Source organism: Trachinotus anak, unplaced genomic scaffold, assembly GCF_046630095.1.
Source record: "Trachinotus anak isolate AG129_WGS33_773 ecotype Australia unplaced genomic scaffold, CSIRO_AGI_Tana_v1 ptg000002l, whole genome shotgun sequence".
Classification (NCBI taxonomy): domain Eukaryota; kingdom Metazoa; phylum Chordata; class Actinopteri; order Carangiformes; family Carangidae; genus Trachinotus; species Trachinotus anak.
The window spans coordinates 27,804,091-27,830,349 of record NW_027273853.1 but is presented as its reverse complement, the minus strand read 5'-3'; the positions used below and the strand labels follow the sequence as shown (position 1 = coordinate 27,830,349).

The 26,259-nt window shown below is 40.6% G+C and overlaps 4 protein-coding genes across 5 annotated transcripts; all 4 read left to right on the top strand.

Annotated features, from left to right (window-relative positions):
• LOC139607146 (E3 ubiquitin-protein ligase TRIM39-like) lies at window positions 1-5,671 on the top strand. Its single transcript, XM_071459813.1, has 2 exons — window positions 1-124; window positions 1,429-5,671. Exon 2 carries the CDS (start codon window positions 1,438-1,440, stop codon window positions 3,289-3,291), a length of 1,854 nt encoding a protein of 617 aa, XP_071315914.1. The 5' UTR covers window positions 1-124; window positions 1,429-1,437; the 3' UTR covers window positions 3,292-5,671.
• LOC139607154 (E3 ubiquitin-protein ligase TRIM39-like) lies at window positions 22-26,255 on the top strand. Of its 2 annotated transcripts, none has more exons than XM_071459832.1 (2): window positions 22-124; window positions 23,528-26,255. In XM_071459832.1, the coding sequence occupies exon 2, from the start codon at window positions 23,537-23,539 to the stop codon at window positions 25,160-25,162; it is 1,626 nt and encodes a 541-aa protein (XP_071315933.1). In that variant the 5' UTR covers window positions 22-124; window positions 23,528-23,536; the 3' UTR covers window positions 25,163-26,255. The 2 variants fall into 2 exon arrangements, with proteins under 2 accessions (XP_071315933.1, XP_071315926.1); XM_071459825.1 differs by lacking the exon at window positions 22-124 and adding an exon at window positions 21,001-22,528.
• On the top strand, window positions 5,922-8,952 carry LOC139607167 (E3 ubiquitin-protein ligase TRIM39-like). The gene is made up of 2 exons (XM_071459845.1): window positions 5,922-6,060; window positions 6,765-8,952. The coding sequence occupies exon 2, from the start codon at window positions 6,774-6,776 to the stop codon at window positions 8,379-8,381; it is 1,608 nt and encodes a 535-aa protein (XP_071315946.1). The 5' UTR covers window positions 5,922-6,060; window positions 6,765-6,773; the 3' UTR covers window positions 8,382-8,952.
• LOC139607174 (E3 ubiquitin/ISG15 ligase TRIM25-like) lies at window positions 12,075-16,119 on the top strand. The gene has a single exon (XM_071459856.1). The coding sequence runs from the start codon at window positions 13,155-13,157 to the stop codon at window positions 14,727-14,729; it is 1,575 nt and encodes a 524-aa protein (XP_071315957.1). The 5' UTR covers window positions 12,075-13,154; the 3' UTR covers window positions 14,730-16,119.
• Window positions 26,256-26,259: the final 4 nt, after the last annotated feature.

Below are 26,259 nucleotides of genomic sequence, written 5' to 3'. Positions count from 1 at the left end.
CTCATTTCTTTAAATGAAAGTGTGGCAACAGCAGAAATGCAGTTGAGAAAAGTCTCTAAAGAATAACTAAACTGAATCCATTAGGTTTTCCTCAAAAACACAACAGGGTCTGTGCCAAACACTGGTGAGTACAACTTATAACATTTTTTGTGTGAAACAGCTGTTATTGATGCAAAAATTAAAAAGTTTCCGACCGCCTGGGTGGAGTTGTAAAGAGAAATCTTCATCTGTTTGTTTCTCTGGTCTCTGTGTCTTCATTCTCTCTCTCTTCCTTCTCTTTGTCCAAGCTGAGTCCCTGTTTTGGACTCAGTATCTGTGAAGATCCTCAATCATCCAGGTCGTGGTGTTTTTAAGTGCTATACAAAGTCTTCCTCAGTCATTTACATGTTATAAAACGCCTTGAAAATCATGTATGTCATATATGAGATGTTAGGATCACATGAATCATGGGCTGTGGTCAAGAAAAACCTTTCCTAACCATTTTTTCTCGGGTTCCAGTTGTGACTGGAAAAGTCTTGTGATACGATTATCAGGCACCCCTAAAGTGGACCGTACCATATCTTACCTTTGAAGTTAGTTGAATGTCTCGTGTACCTGTCTCACTCCAGTGGCTCACAGGGTTAAATTACAATATCATAACATCAAATCACACTTGTATTTCTTTAAAAAATCTCCCTGAAAACCTAATAGTAAATGAGTTTCTTACAGTATCTAACACCGTAAATTTGACACTCAGTAAAATCATTTTGCTCTGTGAGTTTTAGGTCACTGCACGATGAAACACTGACGTCGCACAGACAGACAAACAGAGCACCAGCGAGTTCTTCAAACCATCTGTGCAAATTGAGAAAAATCCACAAATCTGTTACAGAATTTAAATAAAATAAAGTGAAAAAAGATAACGTGAAAGGAGTACACAAGCAGAGAAAGTAGAGCCATTACAATTCTAATTAAATAAAAATAAGAAGGGGAGCAGAAGAAAACGATTCATTTATATTTATATTTATATTTATATTTCATTTATTATTATTTATTTGCGATTATAATATTGTTATGTATAAATTCAACATGCTAGTTTTTCGGGATGACTCCTAATGGAATCATCTTGGACTTGAAAGAGAAGAAATGTATGTATGGATGTGGAGCTCAGCCAGTCATGCAAGGATTTCCATAAGTTTTGCATTATGTTAAAAGCATACAAAAGGAGCTCTGTCCCTTTTAAATTTGTGTAGTTCTACCGGGATGAAACTACAATGATGTGTCGCTTTAAATGTTGCTGCCACAAGGAATTTTTGGATGATTATCTCCTCTTCTTTTATAAAGGAAGGTTCAGTTTATCCTGTGATAAAGGAACTAAGTTAATGTAATTACACAAATAATCGTAGGATCTGTAATAACAATTTTGATTTTTCAAAATTTTTTCCACAGTGTATAGATATGTCTGCTGCCAGCTGTCTGCTGTCTGAGGATCAGTTTCTGTGCTCCATCTGTCTGGAGGTCTTCACTGATCCAGTCACTTTACCTTGTGGACACAACTTCTGTAACAAATGCATCACTGACCACTGGGATATTAATGTCCCGTACCGCTGTCCCAACTGCATAGAGGTTTTCTGCATTAGACCGGAGCTGCGGGTCAACACTTTCATCTCTGAGGTGGCTGCTCAGTTCAGACAGTCAGTTCAACAGGAAGCCAGCTGCAGCAGCTCAGAGCAACAAGCTGCCAAACCAGGAGAAGTTCCCTGTGACGTCTGCACTGGAACCAAACTGAAGGCCCTGAAGTCCTGCCTGGTTTGTCTGGCCTCCTACTGTGAGACTCACCTGGAGCCTCATCTGACAATGGCAGGCCTGAAAAGACATCAGCTGATCGACCCTGTGGAGGACCTGGAAGGCAGAGTGTGTACGAAGCACGATAAACTGCTGGAGCTGTTCTGTAAGAGCGACCAGATGTGCGTCTGCATGCTCTGCACCTATTCAGACCACAAGACTCATGATGTTGTTCCTCTGACAGAAGAATGTGAAGGAAAGAAGGATGAGCTGAAGGAGACAGAGGCTGAAATTCAGCAGATGATCCAGAAGAGACGACTGAAGCTTCAGGAGATCAAACGCTCAGTTGAGCTCAGTAAATTAAATGCAGACAGAGAAATAGTAGAAGGTGTTCAGGTCTTCACTGCTCTGAAGGCGTCTGTTGAGAGAAGCCAGGCTGAATTCATCAAGACGATCAAAGAGAAGCAGAGAGCAACAGAGATACAGGCTGAAGGCTTCATCAAAGAGCTGGAGGAGGAAATCTCTGAGCTGATGAGGAGATGCACTGAGGTGGAGCAGCTCTCACTCTCTGAAGACCACCTCCACCTGATCCAAAGCTTCTCATCCCTGAACACTGCTCCGACCACCAAGGACTGGACAGAGATCAGCATCCGTTCTCCATTATATCAGGGGACTGTGAGAAGAGCTTTGATTCAGCTGGAGGAGACGCTCAGTAGAAAAATGAAAAATCTGTTTGAGGCTGAGATGAAGAGGGTCCAGCGGTATGTAGTGGACGTGACACTTGATCCTGATAAAATACATCCCAAATCCACCCAGTTAAATAACTGTAGATGTGTCTTATCAAAGCAGGGTTTCACTTCAGGAAGATTTTACTTTGAGGTTCAGGTTAGCAGGTGGTCCACATGGACTTTAGGAGTGACAACCGTGTCCTACGTGAGCAGACAAATCACACTCAGTGCCAACAATGGTTACTGGACTGTGGGTTTGAAGCAGCGAGGTGGGTACTGTGCATCTTTTGACCCATCAGTCTGTCTCTCTCTGAAGCTGAAGCCTGAGAGGGTGGGTGTGTTTGTGGATTATGAAGAGGGTCTGATCTTTTTTTATGACGTTGACACTGCTGCTCTCATCTACTCCTTTAATGGCTGCTCTTTCACTCACAAAGTCTACCCATTCTTCAGTCCCTGTTGGAATGATGGTGTGAAAATCCACCTTGTTAGTGCATCACCATTTTCTTTTGGCGCTCTAACCCCTTCTCCCCTACTTACCTTGACAGTACCACCAGTAGCAAAGAAGAATATATTCTCTTTTGGCTCTTCTCCTTCGGACTTTCCACTGCCAGCCAAGTTACCCAGAGAGGACACACATAAGTCTGGTTACAAAGCACACACACAGATGCAGGGGAAAAAGAGAGGGCTGCTAGCTACCGTGCAGACTGATAAAACAGATCTGTCACGTAGACCTGTAAGTATCAGAGCTTTAATCAGTGATTGTCCATCCATCGATTCGCAAAACCACAAATTCACATAGGGTCACAAAGCCAATCCCACCTCACCATATATGGTTGTTCAGGTTGGAGGACTGGTTCATTTTATTTAACATTGTACAACATTTTTGCTAAAATGTTTAGGTATTTTAATTTATGTATGGTTATATACTTACAGCAACATTTTATGTGTCAAATCATGCATGCTTACGATTCTGCTTTTCCAGTTATGAAAATATTTACATCATGTTGTAATATGTTTAATTGCTTCTTCCTGATACAATTAATCTGTGATAATTGATTTTATCTAATGTAGTCCATTAGTTTATATTAAGAACCTTCACTATCTTAAAAAATGTGGTGAAAAACAGAACCTTTTGAAAGAATCATTTGGTCTGGGTACTATATTCAAACTTGTTGTATGTATAGAAGAGCTTGCACGCATTACATTAATTTTCTTAAATGTTTTTTTCTGATGTTGAGGTAATAATATTCAAATAGATATAACCCAATGAAAGAATTTTGATGTTTGTAGGTCAGTTAATTCAGTTGATTTGTTTTCTGTGGTATGTGGTCATCAAGCTCTAAATTTAGATTTAGAGAACAGGTGACATCTGAGGAATTCCTCAAATGGAGTTGTCACCAGTCAGATACTACATATTCAGGAGTGAAATAAACTCCAAATCTCCCTGGAAAAGTTTAAATGTGTTTAAACGACTACAGGTTAAGTTTTTAAAAATCATGCTGGGAAGTGAAAGTACTAATTATAAATCCCCATGTTGTTCTCTTGGACAAACTATTAGTTTTATAGTGCTAGGAAATAATTCTGGCCAACTACACCTTGTATGTATTAGAGTAGTTTTTTATTAGAGTAATTTTTCAAGAAGTTTTACTTACTTTACTACTTTTAAAACTCCAAAACCAGACAGAAGCCAATAATTCTGCTGTTTTGGCCCAATGACAAAAATGTCTGAAAGGGGGAGAAGAGGGAGCAACCAGGGACTGTATATAGCTGTATATACTGTTGACTGCTGATTGTAACAGTGAAGATAACAATAGTAATACCCATGGGTAATGATGTGAGCAATGTGTATAATTTTAGGGTTAAATTTGGTCGAGGTAAACCTAATTTGTATGGTTTTAAAATTGTTTTTTAATTCAAGATTTACAGAATGATTTTAGTATATCAGCTGTTTTTGCAATATTATTCCACCATAAAAGAAAAATAAACAAATAAAAAAAATATAATGAAACAAATTTACTGCCATGAGTTGTCATCCATTTTTAGTATCAACTCTGTAGACAAAAAAGTAATGACCACAGCAACATGATAAATACAACAATTACAATCATAATTACGTCTAACTTTCATCTCTTATGAATTTGACTGGCTGACTGACTGGCATTCCACCTGGCCATCATATGAGTCATCACATGAGTGAATATGAATATTTGTTAAGATGCCCTGGGACAATGCAGTTTGAAGATCCCTCAGACCCAAAGTCATATAAAGAGCACAACTGTGCAAACACTTTATTGAATGTGTGTTTGTTAATATAGCTTAACTGAAACTGCACTTGTATCCCCTTTTCTTGGCAGGACTGCAACAGTGAGGCAGTTCCTGACTGACTGACTGACTGACTGACTGACTGACTGGCTGACTGACTGACTGTTGATATTTCCACCACTTATCTGGTACAAACGGGTTCAATAAGCAGGGTGTTTACAACCTGCAGTGTTGCCATCTTGTCGCTAGATTTAAAGACTTGTTTCAAACAAACTGGGTATAAACCTGGTACATGAATGGACTGTGTATGGATGCCAGCTGGGGGCTCAGGGCTACACCCCATGTTATAGGCAGTCTACTGAGCCGCTCTGGTTTCCCAGCTGCTCGGAACAGCAGGGAAGCAGAGGAGCACTTCCTGTACACTGAGCCTCGCTGTCATTAAGTAAGCTACTTTCATCACATGTATCATTATTACTAAAGGAGGTAGAGGAATAACTAAAAATCCAACACACAGAGTAAAGAGAGCAGGGAAGAGGGAGGGAGAGAGGAGAGTCATGGCTAACTGCTAAAGAAACTAGGAGATCTGAATAGCATGCATCTGAATATCACTCTTGGCAAATGTAATAGCTCCCATTTGTTTTACTTACCTCATTACTGAATGTCAAGTTATATGTGGTGTAAGCTGATTTAGTGTAATGTTAAATTTAAGTTTTCCTTTAGTTACGTTTCAGCAGGTGACATGAAAACTAAACCAGTGTTTGTAGAGAATAAGTGACAGCTGGACGCCCTCTAGTGGAGTTTATCACAAACTGCAGCTGGAGGTCACACAGGGACATGCTGTGTATAAAGAAAAGAGTTGCAGTGGCATAACTGCATATCAGACAGTTAATAGACTGAGTTTTAACGCAGTGACTTGGATGTTTATTGTTTTTTTCTTCTGTTTCAACTTGTTTGAAAAAGTAACAAACATAATTAATGTAAATGTAGGTAGTGGTTAGAGTAAAATGTAAAACTTCACACTTTTATAAAGGGGGTTTTGGAGTCTATTAATCAAAAGATGAAGTGTTTTAGATAAAGATAAAGGTTAAGAGTCAATATAACCTCACATACAGAGCTGCACTGAGGCGGGGCAACACTGACAGAAGGGAAGAGTTTCAGCTTCTCATTTCCATAAATGAAAGTGAAAGTTCATCTGAGCCACAGCAGAGTTGCAGTCGAGACACGTCTCTGTTTCTCTCTAAAGAAGAACTGAACTGAATCCTTCAGGTTTTTCTCAACAACACAGCTGAGTCTGTGCCAGACACTGGTGAGTACAGCTGATAAGATTTACTGTGTTTGGAACAACTGCTGTTGACACAAAACCTCAAAAGTTCCCACCCGAGGCCGTAACCAGGAGACATTTTAAAAAAACTTGGTGTCTGGAGAGCAGATTTGATCTTTCTGTTTCTCTGCTCTCTGTGTCATCGTCCTCTCCTTGTACCTGCTCTTCCTTCTGAAGAGCATGTGAGTTGTTTGGAATCACCTGAATCATGGTGTGGTGGGTGTTAAATTTCCTGGAAGGGATCTCAAGACTGAATTGTAAGTAACTGAGATCCCTCCCACACAGATACACACACACACACACACACACACACACACACACACACACAAACACACACACACACACACACACACACACACACACACACACACACACACACACACACAGCATGACTCTACACTTTTTTTAATGGTTGTTAGCTGATCTTTCACCACATGGTGGCACCATCACGACATAGTAGGACCTACTCTTCGTTTCCATTGAATGTGTGCGGGCCAATGCTGGATAAGCCACTAGGCTGGGCTCAAGATTAAATTATTATATTTTTTAGCAAAGACTATTTTGTTGCCACAGTTTTTAGTAAATTTGATCCTTGGGTGCAATAGCAAATATCAGGTTGGCTTTTCAATTATTTCACTAAGCATAGTTTTGATTTTTTCAGTTTTGTTTCTTCACATTTTTATTCCCAGTCTGTAGATATGGCTGCTGCCAGCTGTCTGCTGTCTGAGGATCAGTTTCTGTGCTCCATATGTCTGGAGGTCTTCACTGATCCAGTGGCCTTACCATGTGGACACAACTTCTGTAACAAATGCATCACTGACCACTGGGATATTAATGTCAGGTGTCAGTGTCCCATGTGTAAAAGGCTTTACACCACAAGACCAGAGCTGCAGGTCAACACTTTCATCTCTGAGGTGGCTGCTCAGTTCAGACAGTCAGTTCAACAGGAAGCCAGCTGCAGCAGCTCAGAGCATCAAGCTGCCAAACCAGGAGAAGTTCCCTGTGACGTCTGCACTGGAACCAAACTGAAGGCCCTGAAGTCCTGCCTGGTTTGTCTGGCCTCCTACTGTGAGACTCACCTGGAGCCTCATCTGACAATAGCAGGCCTGAAAAGACATCAGCTGATCGACCCTGTGGAGGACCTGGAAGGCAGAGTGTGTACGAAGCACGATAAACTGCTGGAGCTGTTCTGTAAGAGCGACCAGATGTGTATCTGCATGCTCTGCACTGTTTCAGACCACAAGACTCATGATGTTGTTCCTCTGACAGAAGAATATGAAGGAAAGAAGGATGAGCTGAAGGAGACAGAGGCTGAAATTCAGCAGATGATCCTGAAAAGACGACTGAAGCTTCAGGAGATCAAACGCTCAGTTGAGCTCAGTAAAAAAGATGCAGACAGAGAAATAGTAGAAGGTGTTCAGGTCTTCACTGCTCTGAAGGCGTCTGTTGAGAGAAGCCAGGCTGAATTCATCAAGACGATCAAAGAGAAGCAGAGAGCAACAGAGATACAGGCTGAAGGCTTCATCAAAGAGCTGGAGGAGGAAATCTCTGAGCTGATGAGGAGACGCACTGAGGTGGAGCAGCTCTCACTCTCTGAAGACCACCTCCACCTGATCCAAAGCTTCTCATCCCTAAACACTGCTCCAACCACCAAAGACTGGACACAGGTCAGTGTCCATTCTCCATTATATGACGGGACTGTGGTGAGAGCTGTGATTCAGCTGGAGGAGACGCTCAGTAAACAGATGAAGAAAATGTTTGAGGCCGAGCTAAGGAGGGTCAGGAAGTATGCAGTAAATGTGATGCTTGATCCTGATATTGTACATCCCAGACCCACCCAGTCTAGTACTAAACAACAGGTAAATGAGGGTGATAAATGTAGATGTGTCTTATCAAAGCAGGGTTTCACTTCAGGAAGATTTTACTTTGAGGTTCAGGTTAGCAGGTGGTCTTCATGGACTTTAGGAGTGGCCAGAAAGTCCAACATGAAGAGAGAAGTCACACTGAGCCCCAGCAATGGTTTCTGGACTGTATGTATGAAGTGGAGGTTTTTTAAGAGGTTAGGTGGATACTTTGCCTCTGGTAACCCATCAGTCTGTCTCTCTCTGAAGTCTCAGCCTGAGAGGGTGGGGGTGTTTGTGGATTATGAGGATGGTGTTGTCTCCTTTTATGACATTAATAATGCTGCTCTTTTCTACTCCTTTACTGGCTGCTCCTTCACTGACAAACTCTACCCATTTTTCAGTCCCTGTCATAATGATGGTGATAAAATCCACACCAACATTAATCTTTGTGTGTTACAATGAGTAGAAACATTAGATTTCATTAGAAAAAAAGCTTTTTTTTTTTACAACATATTTTCCTGTAGTGTTTCATGTTGATTTTTTCTCTTGCAAATATTGTTTGAAAACTGTTCCTATCCTGTGTAGTCTAATTGTCTCTATGAAGCCCAATCACTGTGCTTCACATCAGAATTATCTCCTGCTGCTTTGTGATCATCAGGCTCTAAATTTAGATTTTTTAAAAACCTATATATTCATGTATCATCACATGAACATTGAAGAGAGGGTTCTACTGATGTAATTATATCACACTGAGCACATGTAATAGCTGCCATTTGTTTTTTCAGAGGCTATTTTAATGTAACTGCCTCATCATTGAATGTCTAATTATATGTGGTGTTTGGTGATTTAATGCAATGTAAAGTTTTAGTTTTTCTTTAGTTATGTGTCAGCAGGTGACATGAAAACTAAACTGGTGTTTGCAGAGAACAAGTGACAGCTGTCTCGCCCTCTAGTTGAGTTTATCACAACTTGTTTTGAAAATGTAACAAACATAATTAATGTAAATATCATCAATAAATATAACATGATTCCAGTGAAGTCTTTGATTTTTGGTGTTGGACTCTATTGATAAAAAGATAAAGTAGTTTTTTCTTTTCTTGCATTGACTGTAACAGAAAGAAATAAAGGGCAACAACAAGTAAAAATGAATCTTGCAAAGATCTAATAAAACCTCACCTAACAGAGCTGCACTGAAAGATAAGGAGCGTGTCAGGGTCACGTTTCTTTAATGAAAGTGAAAGTTTAAGTCTTTTCTCAGTGAAGGAGTAAAGTTTAAGGCTTAAAGCTACGATGAAAACCTGGAGAGACTTTGATTTCATTACAGGGATTTTGCTCTATGAAGGTTTCATGTTGTTAACAGGATAAATGTTGTTTAGTTGATAGTGTCTTTTACCAGTCAGAGAGGCTGAATAAAGTCAACTCATTAAACATTCAGACAGACTGCACACAGTCTGTGATAGTTTCAGTCTACAATATTATATATTACTGATTTAATTCTTGAAGTATTACGTGACATAAAAACAACCTGAACTGTTCTACATAAATAGTCAAAGCTGTGATCAGACAGAACTTGACTTTCTGATGTTCTAGCTGATTATAGATATGATTTTAACATCAGAGGTTTGATCTGGGTAAAACAGCATTGACATTTAATAAGAACTAGAAAACAGGGAAAAAACCAAACTGTGGTGACATCATTCTGACGAAAGCCTTAGATAAAACTACTTTACTCACTTTTTCCTCCAGTGGAATTCACGTGATTTGATGTTATCTTTAATTTTCATGTGCTAAATGTATTAAATTAAGGTGAACTTAATAATCCAAGTAATTGCTTCAAAAGCATAAAACAGGAAACCTGTTTTGTTCATAGATACTGTGTTTTCCTTTTTGATTATCAAATTTAGAGCAAAACATAATCTAACTGTTTTTTTAGGTTTCATGAAGGTCACTCATGTTGTGGATAAGAAATTTAAAACAATTTCATTTAATTCCTTTCAGAGTTATGTAGGCCCATCCTTTGTATCCCATGGCATAATTTCATTGTTGTTTTGACTATGCTGCTAAGATGTTACTATAGAGAATATGCAGTCAGAATTTAAGGAGTGGAAATAGGTAGTACAGGGTTTTGTCTGGGTTGATTGTATGTTGATCTGTTGGTAAGGCCTTAGGGCTCCAGTAGGGGGAACCGTGCTCCTTTCCCACTCAATACAGACGAGTGAAGGCTGCAGCAGCGTGTTGGTTTCTTCATTCATGTCCTCTCGCTGTTTCCCTTGTTTAAGGTAATTACCGTACACAAAGCACAATAAACTCAGGTTACTGTTAATTGTTGCTTTGTCATGGCTGTTTATTGTGAGAGAAAGAGGTGAATTTTGGACTTTTATATTGTAAGAGTTTCAGGCGAGCTCCGTCACTGTGTAAGCTAGCTCCTGCTATTGTCCATCATACCGCCAGATGGTTGTTCTGCCATTGTTTGCATGTAAGTTCATCATTGAGAGGGAGTTTCTGTACATTATTTCAAAACTGTAAGAAATCAGTTAATGTGTCAGCTAAAATACATAAGTTAAAGAATACATTTATTTCATGTTATAGTTCATATTGTGCACTGGTTAAAATATAATTTACATCAGTTAGCAAAGAAGAGAAGAATAACTTATTGTAGAAACTGTGGTCCTGAGATTGAGTGTATTCATGCAGAGAAAAATCTGTGAATTCGGTTGTACTGTATGAAATTGAAACTCAATGCAGACGAGTGAAGGCGAGAGCAGCGTGTTGATTCTCTTCATTCATCTCCCCTCACTATTTCCCATATTTAATGGCACAGCACTCACAGTAATTAATAAGCAGCAAAAAAAGGCACAAAACTGAGGTTTTACAGATTCCATTTTTTTTCCCCAAGTTTGAACAAGAGCTTTGTGTCTGATGGGATTTATAGAATAAAATGATCCCTGGAATTAACATTCAAATCAGTTAGAAAAGCTGTAGCTATCTTAAGTAATAATAATAGTGATAATAATTCATATATATACATGAAGAAGATACATGTTTTGATGGATTATAGATGATACTTATTAGTTAGTAGTAAGACTACTGAAACATTCAAATTATAATGTACTGCTGCAGATTCCTGCTGCTTTTCTCCTTTTATTGATACAGTCCTGCAGCTGGTCAACAATGCACAATACAGTTTAAAGCTGACTGATCCCAGACCAGTTGAGGATCCCCATATCCCACATTTCATCATAATAACCAGTGACACACACACACACACACACACACACACACACACACTGTAACTCCACAGGTAACATTGTAGAGTGACAGTGGTTGAGGTGTTTTCAGATATAAAGACACTCCACACACCAGGTCCAGTAAACACAGACACATATCACTGCTTCTCATACAAACATCCATGTTGTTGTTGTTGTTTCCTGTTCTGTCCAGCTATTTCACCAATAAAAAAGTCATTTGAGATGGATGTTTTCACTTTATAGTTGTACGCTCAATGGACTGTAATAGACCCCTATCGAAAGATCATCATCAAAAGTTGAGACTCACCTTGTTTCAAAGGTAAAGAGACAATAAAACCTCACAGAGCTGCACTGAGGCGGAGCAACGCTGAGAGATAAGGAGAGCTTCAGAGTCAAGAGAAAGTTTGTCCGAGTGGCAGCAGAGCTGCAGTCGAGACAAGTTTGTTTCTTTCTACAGGAAACTGAACTGAATCCTTCAGGTTTTTCTCAACAACACAACAGAGTCTGTGCCAGACACTGGTGAGTACAGCTGATAAGATTTACTGTGTTTACTGCTGTTGATACAAAACCTCAAAGGATACATTTTAAACAGAATCAGTGCCTGGGGGGGGGGGGGGATATAGAGAGAAATGCCCTCTTTTCTTAAAGATTTCATCAGCTCTCTGTGCCACTCCTTGTACCTGCTCCTCCTTCTCTTTGTCCAAGCTGAATCTCTGATTTAACCTATAATTGAAAAATAGTCTCGTTAATACCTTCATAAGACCTTGAGGTCACATGTGAGTTGTTGGAATCACCTGAATCATGGTGTGGTGGGTGTTAAACTGTATGGGAGGGATCTCAAGACTGCACACACACACACACACACACACACACACACACACACACACACACACACACACACACACACAAACAACATGACTCTGCAAACATTTTATTGAGTGTGTGTTTGCTGACATAACTTTACTGAAACTGGGCTTGTATGATAATTTTTTTTCTTAAATAGATATTCTACATTTTTCTAAATTAATATAAATCTGATACACAAATTGACATACATAAGTATATGAAAACCTGTAGATAATGTTCTGTATCGACAGACATGTGATTGCTGCAAGCTGCAGCTGCTGAAGCTCGCTCCTTTCGATCTGCAGCTTCCTCGCAGCTGCAGCAGGCTCTCAGCTCATGCAGCCAACTTGAAGCTTGCAGCAGTAATTTCTGTTAAGCAGACATTGTTTCTTTGCCCTAGCGCCCCCTGGTGGTGGAACTGGTTGTTGTGTTTGTGGTGTCTGTATCAGTGATTCAAATTAGGTTGCAATTGGATGAAGCATTTCAGGGTTATAGCCATTTGACTTCATTTGACCACGCCCACACAACATTGATACCCAATCATGGAAGAAGTACACAAGTTATGTGAAATGTAAGATATGGTCTGTCTTGATGGTCGTCTAAACATGATATACACCAAGTTTGGTGAAACTTGGATCAAGGATGTAGGAGAAAAAGTCAAAAAGTGGGAGAACTTTAATGACAGATATGGGCATATCAATCTCTTCAGCATCATCCACTGAATCCATAGACACCAGTTTTTCTACACCTTACAGCTGCTGAGATATCACCAAAAATATTTTGTAATGATTGTTAACTGATCTCTCACCACAAAATGAAAAAATCTGAAACTAGTAGTATACAGAAAGATGTGGAGAAGAAAACGGAACAAAAAAGATTGAAAATCTTAATACATCACTCCATCTCTTCCTCATTTCCAATTAATGTGTGCAGGCTAATGCTGGATAATGTATTAAAAACTAGACTTGGCTCAAGATGAAATTATTATATCTCTTCGCAAATACTATTTTGTTTGTGTTGCTTCATTTTCTTAGTAAATTTGGTCCTTGGTTGGGTGCAATAGCAGATATCAGGTTGGCTTTGCAATTGTTTAACTAATCACAGATTTGCTTCTTCACATTTATGTTCCCAGTCTGTAGATATGGCTGCTGCCAGCTGTCTGCTGTCTGAGGATCAGTTTCTGTGCTCCATATGTCTGATGGTCTTCACTGATCCAGTCACTTTACCTTGTGGACACAACTTCTGTAACAAATGCATCACTGACCACTGGGATATTAATGTCCAGTGCCAGTGTCCCATGTGTAAAAGGCTTTACACCACAAGACCAGAGCTGTGGGTCAACACTTTCATCTCTGAGATGGCTGCTCAGTTCAGACAGTCAGTTCAACAGGAAGCCAGCTGCAGCAGCTCAGAGCATCAAGCTGCCAAACCAGGAGAAGTTCCCTGTGACGTCTGCACTGGAACCAAACTGAAGGCCCTGAAGTCCTGCCTGGTTTGTCTGGCCTCTTACTGTGAGACTCACCTGGAGCCTCATCTGACAATGGCAGGCCTGAAAAGACATCAGCTGATCGACCCTGTGGAGGACCTGGAAGGCAGAGTGTGTACGAAGCACGATAAACTGCTGGAGCTGTTCTGTAAGAGCGACCAGATGTGCGTCTGCATGCTCTGCACCTATTCAGACCACAAGACTCATGATGTTGTTCCTCTGACAGAAGAATGTGAAGGAAAGAAGGCTGAGCTGAAGGAGACAGAGGCTGAAATTCAGCAGATGATCCAGAAGAGACGACTGAAGCTTCAGGAGATCAAACGCTCAGTTGAACTCAGTAAATTAAATGCAGACAGAGAAATAGTAGAAGGTGTTCAGGTCTTCACTGCTCTGAAGGCGTCTGTTGAGAGAAGCCAGGCTGAATTCATCAAGACGATCAAAGAGAAGCAGAGAGCAACAGAGATACAGGCTGAAGGCTTCATCAAAGAGCTGGAGGAGGAAATCTCTGAGCTGATGAAGAGAAGCACTGAGGTGGAGCAGCTCTCACTCTCTAAAGACCACCTCCACCTGATCCAAAGCTTCTCATCCCTGAACACTGCTCCGACCACCAAAGACTGGACAGAGATCAGCATCCGTTCTCCATTATATCAGGGGACTGTGAGAAGAGCTTTGATTCAGCTGGAGGAGACGCTCAGTAAACAGATAAAGAAAGTGTTTGAGGCTGAGCTGAAGAAGATCCAGCAATATGTAGTGGACGTGACGTTTGAACCTTATTGCAAACTGAACCAGTCTAATGATAACTGTAGATGTGTGTTATCAAAGCAGGGTTTCACTTCAGGAAGATTTTACTTTGAGTATCAGGTTAGCAGGCGGTCTAGATGGACTTTAGGAGTGACCACAGAATCCAACATGATGAGACGAATCACACTGAGCCCCAGCAATGGTTTCTGGACTCTAAGTTTGAAGCGGGTAGGTGGGTTCTTTGCTTCTGGTGACCCATCAGTCTGTCTCTCTCTTAAGTCCCAGCCTGAGAAGGTGGGGGTGTTCGTGGATTATAAGGAGGGTCTGATCTTCTTTTATGATGTTGATACTGGAACTCATATCTACTCTTTCACTGGCTGCTCCTTCACTGACAAACTCTACCCATTCTTCAGTCCCTGTGTGAATGATGGTAGTTTTGGATTCTGGTTGGGTATTTCAATTAGAGAACCAAGATTAATTTTACATTGAGTAAACATTGAGTGTTACTCATCAGAACACGTTGTGTGTGTCCTTGAACACCAACTGTGTTGATTGTATTACCATTCTCCTGACACAGTTGTATAACTGATGGAAGCAGTCTTCTACCTTTCTTTTGTTGGTTCTCTGCTGCCTTTCTTGTCGCTCTATCACCTCGGTTAGATCAACTGAATGTCATTCATGTCTGTTGTGTCACATGTGCACGTGCGTCCTTGTGCAAGTCCATGAGACAAACTGGACCCTACTCATTACAAACTGCTGTAGAGGTAAGACTCTAAAGAGGGAACCTTTAAAATACACATCGATAAGATTTGTGTATCACAATCTTCCTGTTGCAAAAACTCTGTGATAATTGACCCTCTATAATACAGTCTAATCTTTTATATAAAATACTTTCACTACCATAAAATGTGGTGGAAAAAGAAGCTATTGCAGAAATCACATGTCTGTGTGATAAATTCAAAATATTGATTGTTGTATGTAAAAAGTGATGGATTTTGGCACAACTTACCAACGTTCATTTTTATGAATCCCACTGAATTTAGTTTTATGCTTTTTCTTACACTGTGGGAATTTTATTGAAATAAATAAAACCAAATGGAAAAATCTTAGATGGTTGTATGGCTGTTGATTCAGTTGTTTTGTTCCATGCTACGTTGTGCTAAATTTACATCTTTATAAATATTTATTTTCATGTCTTTTCACACCTTTTAACCTTTTAACTTTAGAAGGTTCTACTGATGTAATTATATCACTCTAGGTACATGTAATATCTCCCTGTTGTTCTGTTATTGTATCTGTTGTTACTGAGTCCTCTTCAATGTTACTGCAGCCTCGTCATCTCATGTCTAATTATATGTGGTGTTTGGTGATTTAATGCAATTTAAGGTTTAAGTTTGTCTTTAGTTATGTTTCAGCAGGTGACATGAAAACTGAACCAGTGTTTGTAGAGAATAAGTGACAGCTGAGTCGCCCTCTACTGGACTCTATCACAAACTGCAGCTGGAGGCCAGGCAGTTAATAAAATAAATGGGTTTAATGCAGTGATTTTGATGTTTATTGCGTTTTTCTTCTGCTTTGACTTGTTTAAAAATGTAACAAACATGGTTAATGTAAATATTACCAATGAATAAAATGTGATTCCACAAATTTTTTTCAGTCATCTCTAATTGAAGGGGTAAGAGAAAGATTTAAAGCGTTATAGCTTTGGAAAGGGGGATTTGGAGTCTGCTGATCCTGATAAAGCTCTTTTGTTTATTATGTTGTTGGTTTATAGTTGTATTTCCTACAGGCTGTAACTGTAACAGACTCCTATGGCAGACTCAAAGATCAACAAAAAGTAAATGTTCACCTTGTGTCAAAGAAAAAGTTAATATAACCTCATATAGGACACAGGACACTGCGTGCTGCGTGCTGCGGTGAGCGTATTGTGTCACTTCCGGGTGTTGGTGGTGTTGTGTTTGTTGCTGCTCCCCCTGAATTCAGCTGATCCTAGTTGCATTTTTGTACACAACCACTAATTATCTGTTGTACTGTCGAACTCCTGTTCGATCACTCCTAGCTCTCTCCTTCTCTTCGTGAGATTCTCATTAAAACACAGCTGTTTACACGCTAGCTCTGTTAGCTACTTTAGCTTAGCAGTTGTGATGGCTTCTGTCTCTCCCTCTCCCGCTCTCTCTTGCTCAGCCTGCTTCATGTTTAGTTCCTCCTCTGCCTCCTTTAGCGATAATGGTTCATGTAATAAATGTAGTTTGTTCGCAGTTATGGAGGCGAGGCTCAGAGATCTGGAATCTCGGCTCAGCACCATGAAACCACATCTTTAGCTTCTCCAGTGAGCCAGCCCCCAGTAGCTGGTGCGGACCGACCCGGTGTGGCTCCTTCTGTCGCTCCTTCTCTCCCCCCAGCAGCTCCCGAGCAGCCGGGAGGTCAGGGCGGCTGGTGACTGTTCGGAACAAGAAGAGCTGAGTCCTAAACAAAAGCTCACGGCTCACCACCGACCTGTTCATGTTTCTAACAGGTTCTCCCCCCTCAGCGACACCCCCGCTGGGAAACAAACTCTGGTCATTGGTGACTCTATTCTGAGAAACGTGAAGTTAGCGACACCAGCGGCCACAGTCACATGTTTCCTGGGGCCAGAGCAGCGACACTGAGTCCAACCTGAAGCTGCTGGAGAAGGATAAACGTAAATACAGTACGATTGTAATACACGTCGGCACTAATGACACCTGATCACACCGATCGGAGATCACTAAGATTAATGTGGAGTCGGTGTGTACTTATGCTAGGACAATGTCGGACTCCGTAGTGTTCTCTGGGCCCCTCCCCAACCTGACCAGCGGGGACATGAAGCCGCTTGTCATCGCTCAGCCGCTGGTTATCAGCTGGTGTTCCGCTAACGATGTGGGTTTGTTGATAACTGGCAGACTTTCTGGGGAAGACCTGGTCTGATTAGAAACAAACATCCCACGCTGGATGGAGCTGCGCTCTTATCTAGAAACTTCACTGAGTTTATTAGAAATCAAAGCCATGACAAACCAGAGCTGAGACCAGGAGGCAGAGCCGCAGTCTTACACTCTTCTCTGCGCCTCTTAGAGCAGTCGCTGCCATTCACCCCCTACAAACTGTGTCTGTCCCCCCACCACCTACATTTAAATATAATAAATCAAAAGTGAACAGAGGAGGAGTTAGACATGAAAACCTAATAAAAATTAGCACAACTGTTAGTCCAGAACCAAATAACAGGAAAATTAAATGTGGATTATTGAATATCAGATCACTCTCATCTAAATCTCTACTAGTCAATGATCTGATAACTGATCATCACATTGATCTGCTCTGTCTGACTGAAACCTGGCTGCAGCAGGATGAATATGTTAGTTTAAATGAATCAACACCCCCCACTCATGTTAACGTTCATATCCCTCGAAGCACAGGCCGAGGAGGAGGGGTGGCAGCCATTTATCACTCCAATTTATTACTGAATCCCAAGCATAAGGTTAATCATAATTCGTTTGAAAGCCTTATTCTTAGTCTGTCTCACCCAAACTGGAAGACACAAAAACCAGTCCTACTAGTTACTGTATATCGTCCTCCTGCCCCTGACTCTGAGTTCTTATCTGAGTTCTCAGACTTTTTATCTGAGTTAGTTCTCAGCACAGATAAAGTTATCATGGTGGGTGATTTTAACATTCATGTAGATGTTGAAAGTGACAGCCTGAGTCATGCATTTAATTCATTATTAGACTCAATTGGCTTCTCTCAGCATGTTAATGAACCCACTCACTCTTTTAACCAGACCCTTGATCTGGTTCTGACTTATGGGATTGACATTGAATACCTAACAGTTTCTCCCAGAAACCCTCTTTTATCTGACCATTCTGTTAACATTTGAGTTTTCAGTCATGGACTACACAGCATCTGGGGAAAAAATCTATTACAGCAGGTGTCTGTCTGACAATACCGTTAGCAAATTTAAAGAAAGGATCCCATCAGTACTTAGCCCACTGCCATGTATCAATGCAGTAGGGAACAGCTCTCTTAACTTCACAGCCACACAGGTTGATGATTTTGTTGACAGGACTGTAGCCTCACTGCGTGCAACTCTAGATACTGTGGCCCCTCTGAGGAGGAAGGTAGTGAGTCAGAGAAGGCTAGCTCCATGGTACAACTCAGAAACACAAGCTTTAAAGCAAAATTCAAGGAAGCTAGAAAGAAGGTGGCGTTCTACTAACCTGGATGAATCTCTAAAGGCTTGGAAAGACAGCCTGTTGGCGTATAAAAAAAGCCTCCGTAAAGCCAGAACATCCTATTATTCATCATTGATAGAAGAAAACAAGAACAATCCCAGGTTTCTGTTCAGCACTGTAGCCAGGCTGACAGACAGTCACAGCTCTGTTGACCCATCTATACCTTTAGCCCTCAGTTGTAATGACTTCATGAGCTTCTTTACAGATAAAATTGTCTCTGTTAGAGAAAAAATTCACCATCTCCTCCCCACAGCTGGTTCAGATGTATTGTCCAGGTCAGCAGCCTCAGAGTCCACTGTAACTGGCTTATATTTTGACTGTTTCTCTCCTGTACATCTCCCTGAGCTCACTTCAACAGTTTATTTATCTAAACCATCATCCTGTCTTCTTGACCCCATTCCAACAAGGTTGTTCAAAGAGGTTTTTCCTTTACTTGACACCTCTATATTAAGTCTGATTAACTTATCTTTATCAACTGGTTATGTACCGCAGGCTTTTAAAGTTGCAGTAATTAAACCTCTACTTAAAAAGCCTACTCTTGATCCTCATGTTTTAGCCAATTATAGACCTATATCCAACCTCCCCTTTATCTCCAAAATCCTTGAGAGGGTCGTTGCAAGCCAGTTATGTGATTACTTGCACAGGAATGGTTTGTTTGAAGACTTTCAGTCAGGTTTTAGAGTCCATCATAGCACAGAAACAGCTCTGGTTAAGGTTACCAATGATCTCCTCATAGCCTCAGACAATGGACTTGTCTCTATACTTGTCCTACTAGATCTTAGTGCCGCATTTGACACCATCGATCATAAGATTTTATTACAGAGACTAGAACATATGGTCGGCATCAAAGGAACCGCACTAAGCTGGTTTAAGTCATATCTGTCAGATAGACTCCAGTTTGTTCATGTTAACAATGACTCCTCTATCATCACAGAAGTCAGTCATGGAGTTCCACAAGGTTCTGTGCTAGGACCAATGCTCTTCAGTCTATATATGCTTCCTCTGGGAAACATTATTAGGAGGCACCAGATGAATTTCCATTGTTACGCAGATGACACCCAGCTGTACTTATCCATGAAGCCAGGTGAGACTAACCAGGTAGCCAAGCTTCAGGCGTGTCTTAAGGACATAAAAATCTGGATGACCAGTAATTTCTTACTCTTAAATTCAGACAAAACTGAAGTTATTGTAATTGGCCCAAAACACCTCAGAGATACACTATGTGATAATATACTGACTCTGGATGACATCACCTTGGCCTCCAGTGCTACAGTCAGAAACCTTGGTGTCATTTTTGACCAGGACTTGTCCTTTACTTCACATATAAAGCAAGTCTCTAGGACAGCCTTCTTCCACCTGCGCAATATTGCTAAAATCAGACCCATTCTATGTCTAAAGGATGCTGAAAAACTAGTTCATGCATTTGTTACCTCAAGACTGGACTACTGTAACTCTTTATTGTCAGGATGTCCCAAAAATTCAGTAAAAAGCCTCCAATTGATCCAGAATGCGGCAGCACGAGTACTGACAGGAACTAGGAAACGAGATCACGCCTCTCCTGTGTTAGCCTCTCTGCATTGGCTCCCTGTAAAATCCAGAATCGAATTTAAAATCCTCCTCCTCACCTACAAAGCCATTAATGGTCAGGCACCATCGTACCTTGGAGAGCTTATAGTTCCCTATTTTCCCAATAGGACACTTCGCTCTCTAAATGCAGGTCAACTTGTGGTTCCCAGAGTTAGTAAGAGTAGAATGGGGGGCAGAGCCTTCAGCTATCAGGCTCCTCTCCTGTGGAACCAGCTCCCAGCGTGGGTTCGGGAGGCAGACACCCTCTCTACCTTTAAGATCAGGCTTAAAACTGTCTTGTTTAGTAAAGCTTATAGTTAGGGCTGGCTCGGGTATGTCCTGACCCATCCCTTAGCTATGCTGCTATAGAGCTAAACTGCTGGGGGATTCCCATGATTCACTGGGCGCTCTCTCCCTATTTCTGTCTCTCTCCCCCTCTCTCTCAATGACTTCATGCCATTAACTTTGTTTTTTTTTTTTTTTTTCTCTCCCGTAGTTTTGTGCTTCTCCTCTCTCTCCCTCTCTCTGTCCTCATTCTGCAGGTATCTCTGCCTCGGGAGCAGCAGGATCCAGATCCACCACTACTCATCTTTACTATTACTATTACCTGTCTTTATTATTAATAACGCCATTACCGACACAGCTGTTCCTGGTCTCTCTCTCTTCTCTCCCCTCTCCTCCCCCTCCCCCTCTTTCTATCTTCCCCTAAATCCAACCGGTCGAGGCAAACGGCCGCCCACCCTGAGCCCGGTTCTGTTGGAGGTTTCTTCCTGTTAAAAGGGAGTTTTTCCTCCCCCCTGTCGCCAAGCGCTTGCTCTTTGTGGGAACTGTTGGGTTTTTCTCTGTAACAAAGTAAGGTCTTGACCTTACCCTGTAAAGTGCCTTGAGATAATGTATATTATGATTTGGCGCTATACAAATAAAATTGAATTGAATTGAATTGAATATACAGAGCTGCACCGAGAGGCAGAGCAACACTGAAATATGTGGAGAGTTTCAGCTTCTCATTTCTGAAAATGAAAGTGAAAGACTTCAGTTAACTTGGAAAGATATTCACAGAGTTGAACTTCCCGGTTCCATAACTCTTCAATAAGAAATGACATGGAAGTCTCTGTGCAACCTGTTGTGAAGGGAGTGAGCAGGGGCCATCTACAAAGAGCAATAACAAAAACACTTTTACAGAAATATTTAATAACTTCACTCTTATACACTGTGATATCACAAAAATCATGTTAGACATTAATGGGTTCCTGCTTGTTATATTACAACATGCAATTTGAAAAAATAGCTTTTTCCTAATTTTGGTGATTTTTTATTAGGAATAATATTCAATAACTTCACTCTTAAAGATGTAGTGTCACCAAAATCATGTCAGACATTATTGGGCTCCTGATTGTTATATTAAAGCGCTTAACTTGGAAAACTGTGCTTTTTCCCAATTTTGGAGATTTTTTTATTAGGAATATTATTTATGACTTTACTCTTATACACTGTTGTGTACGGTGGCCCTGAAGGTCAAAACACAACAACACCTCAGAAAACAAAATAACATTTCAGAAATGCAACGTCATTTCAGAAAACAAAACATTTCACAAAACAAATCGACATTTCAGAATACGAAAAGGGCGAACACTTCTTATTTGTGATTGGACAGAGTCCCTGGCAACAACTGCATGTCATTTCCTGTTTCTTCAGTGTACTCTCAATAGTGTTTTTGCACAAATTTCAAACTGAGTTTGAAAGAGTGGAGGAGGAGAGTGAAATTATAGGACAATATTTTCACAAAGGACATACATATGAGGTCATTCTTGATATGCTGTCAACATTTCATGACATTAAAATGTCTCTCGGGACCCTGAAATCACGCCTGAAGGAATTAGGACTGAGGAAACGGGGAGGGCACTCTTCAACATGTGATATCAGGAGGGCCATCTTATGTTTGATGTGAATTTTACCTTGAATTTTTTTTTTAAATATTAAAAACAAAAAAGATATTGTTCAAAGTAAGTGTTAAGTATAACCAAAAATAGTTTGAAACTGTTGTAAGGATGTAAAAGCGCATTTTTCCAAAATAAGTGTTTTGGTGACATTACAGTGTATGAGAGTGAAGTTATTGAACATTTATGTGGGAAGTGTTTTCGTTATTGCACTTTGTAGACGGCCCCTGCTCCCTCAGCTGGCTGCGCACACACGTCAATGTTATGTCCTCAGCTCCGAGGACGGTTCGTTCAGACTGAAACTGGGTTGCAGCTCGTCGTCTGCCTGAACTACACCGAAGAGGCGTCGTTCGTGCTCCAGCAACGTTTTGGTTCTGAGTTGGTGAACCGAGAAGCTCCAATCTGTCCAATCTGGGATCCGTCCAACTTTACCGCAGAAAGTGAAAGTGAAAGTTCCTCCGAGCTGCAGCTGAGTCTCCGCTTCTGTCTGAGGACAAACTGACCTGAAGCAACAGCACAGCAGAGTCTGCGCTGAGCACCGGTGAGTACAGCTGACGACATTTACTGCGGTGAAACAACTGTTAAACTGTTCAAAGCTCCACTGTTTCCATCCGCTGTTGACGTTTGTCAAATCAAACTCCCAGGGCCAAAGGCCTGAACTACGAGGCAGAATTTCTGAGATTATATTATATTATATATTATAGATAACTTCAGGTTTAACTCTGGGTTCACTGACGCTGAACTTCTAACCCTCCCCTGAGCAGGTTCCATTTGTATAGGGGCCTGACGGGAACAGAGTTTACCATTAAGTGATAAATGATAATGTATGAGGGACCAAAGCTGCCATAAGTATGAAAATAAATAAATAAATGCAGACGTAAATAATTAGACAGATAAATAAATGCAAGAAAAAAAGAATGGTAATGAAAAAAAATGCTGTTTCTGTATTTTTACTTGTATTTATTTATTTGTTATTTATCTATGCATTTCGACATTTATTTATTTAAGAACAAGAACCACCATCAGGCACAGGAATACATGAATAAATAAATTAATGTAGACATATAACTGTCTGTGGACATATAAATGCACAAATATATAAATGAATAAAAATATAGAGGAATAAATAAATGTGATTTTTTTAAATTTTGCAGTTATTTGTGTATTTAATTACACTTATTAATATACACATAACCCTCATACCTCCACCTGCTGAACCTCCACCTGCTGAACCTGCTGCTTCTTTTCGCTCTCTAGTTGTTCTCTTCTGTATAATATGTGTGTCATTTATAAGTGTTAATGCATCACTCCATCTGTACAGGCTAATATATTAATAACTAGATTTAAGTGCAAAAAGTATAATATCATATTTTGAGTCATATTTTGAGAAATAGTGTTTTGTTTGTGTTGTTTCATTTCCTTAGTAAATTTGGTTCTTCAGGTTGACTTTCCTATAATTTCACTAATCATATGTTAATGTAATTAAACAAATAATCAAAAGATCTGCATTTATAATTTTTTTTCACATTTATGTCCTCAGTGTATAGATATGTCTGCTGCCAGCTGTCGGCTGTCTGAGGATCAGTTTCTGTGCTCCATCTGTCAGGACGTCTTCACTGATCCAGTCACTTTACCTTGTGGACACAACTTCTGTAAAAAATGCATCACTGACCACTGGGATATTAATGTCCCGTACCGCTGTCCCAACTGTATAGAGGTTTTCTACAATAAACCGGAGCTGCGGGTCAACACTTTCATCTCTGAGGTGGCTGCTCAGTTCAGACAGTCAGTTCAACAGGAAGCCAGCTGCAGCAGCTCAGAGCATCAAGCTGCCAAACCAGGAGAAGTTCCCTGTGACGTCTGCACTGGAACCAAACTGAAGGCCCTGAAGTCCTGCCTGGTTTGTCTGGCCTCCTACTGTGAGACTCACCTGGAGCCTCATCTGACAATGGCAGGCCTGAAAAGACATCAGCTGATCGACCCTGTGGAGGACCTGGAAGGCAGAGTGTGTACGAAGCACGATAAACTGCTGGAGCTGTTCTGTAAGAGCGACCAGATGTGTGTCTGCATGCTCTGCACCTATTCAGACCACAAGACTCATGATGTTGTTCCTCTGACAGAAGAATGTGAAGGAAAGAAGGCTGAGCTGAAGGAGACAGAGGCTGAAATTCAGCAGATGATCCAGAAGAGACGACTGAAGCTTCAGGAGATCAAACGCTCAGTTGAGCTCAGTAAAAAAGATGCAGACAGAGAAATAGTAGAAGGTGTTCAGGTCTTCACTGCTCTGAAGGCGTCTGTTGAGAGAAGCCAGGCTGAATTCATCAAGACGATCAAAGAGAAGCAGAGAGCAACAGAGATACAGGCTGAAGGCTTCATCAAAGAGCTGGAGGAGGAAATCTCTGAGCTGATGAGGAGAAGCACTGAGGTGGAGCAGCTCTCACTCTCTGCAGACCACCTCCACCTGATCCAAAGCTTCTCATCCCTAAACACTGCTCCGACCACCAAGGACTGGACAGAGATCAGCATCCGTTCTCCATTATATCAGGGGACTGTGAGAAGAGCTTTGATTCAGCTGGAGGAGACGCTCAGTAAACAGATAAAGAAAGTGTTTGAGGCCGAGCTAAGGAAGGTCCAGCAGTTTGCTGTGGACGTGACACTTGATCCTGATATTGTACATCCCAAACCCACCCAGTCTAATGATAAACAGGAGGTAAAAGAGGGTGATAACTGTGGATGTGTGTTATCAGAGCAGGGTTTCACCACAGGAAGATTTTACTTTGAGGTTCAGGTTAGAAGACGATGTATGTGGACTTTAGGAGTGACCACAGGGTCCAACATGAAGAGAGAAGTCACACTGAGCCCCAGCAATGGTTTCTGGACTGTAAGTCTGAAGCAGTTAGGTGAGTACTTTGCCTCTGGTAACCCATCAGCCCGTCTCTCTCTGAGGCCAAGGAACTCAAAGCCTGAGAAGGTGGGGGTGTTCGTGGATTATGAGGAAGGTCTTGTCTCCTTTTATAACGTTGATACTGCTGCTCTTATCTACTCCTTTACTGGCTGCTCCTTCACTGACAAACTCTACCCATTCTTCAGTCCCTGTAATAATAATGGCATTAGAATCCACACCACTGTGTACCGGCGTTTGACGGGCAGGCTGTTTGCGTCCATGAAAACCTGAGTCCTTATAGTGGTGGCCTGGGTTCAAATCCAGGCTAGGACTTTTGCTCAGTCTCATTCCCCTGCCCTCCTTGTCTATCTCCACTATCACTGTCCAAATAATGGCTTAAAAAGATAAAAAAAATAATAATAATAAAAAAAAAAATCTGGTCAATTGACACCATGGATGTCATTAGAAACTTGACATAACTTGACCCTTAACTCCTTTCTGTGCTCACATATACAGTAATTTGATACATACAAATTCACAATAAAGTAGCTCTTATTTACATGTTTTTTTGTTACTGTTGTCAGGCAATGGAACATGAAATAGTGACTGAAAAGTGGTCCATTGAGACTACATGTTACCAGAACTGCCTTTCAAGCGATTTCAAACCACTTATATCATATTTTCCTGTAATGTGTCCCATTGGTTTCCATAAAGTACATTCACTGAGTTCAAAACTGTTAAAACATCACAAAAATGTGGCAAAAAAGAGGTTTTACAGAAATTATTACATGTCTGGGTCGTAAATTCAAACTGTTGATTGTTGTATGTAGGAAAAGTGTTTCTCTTCTTTTACATCAATGAAGCATTTTTTATTTTGCAAGGACGTCAAGAGGATGGAGTTTATCATTGTTTCATTATCTGAGGAGAAATCATATGGAGAGTATATGATGGCTTTGTCTTCTTGGTTATTTTATTTTATTTCAATTTGTTATTAATGTTTGCAACTTAAATTTAGAGTCCTGGATCCACACTTCAGACCACTTGGTGGGTAAAGCACCATTTCATTGTTTGCCAAAAGCACTTTTCTTTTTAAAACTGAAGATCTTTGGCTAAAAAAACTGCAGATTCCTTAAGTTGTAAAATTAAAAGTGTATAACATGCATGATAACATTCTTCTGTGTTCTGTTTTTCCCTGTGTCTAAACCCTATTGATTTTGCATTTTGATTTTGTTCTTTAAAACAAACAAAAAAGACACTGATTTAACTCTGCGAGCTCTGATTCAGAAGAAAAAACCATTTTGTCCCTGATGAAGGAGTGTGTGGGGTATTTTTGTTCGTAAATGTAAAATGATAAAGCAGTTATTAAAATAAAGCTGGTAATTCAGCTC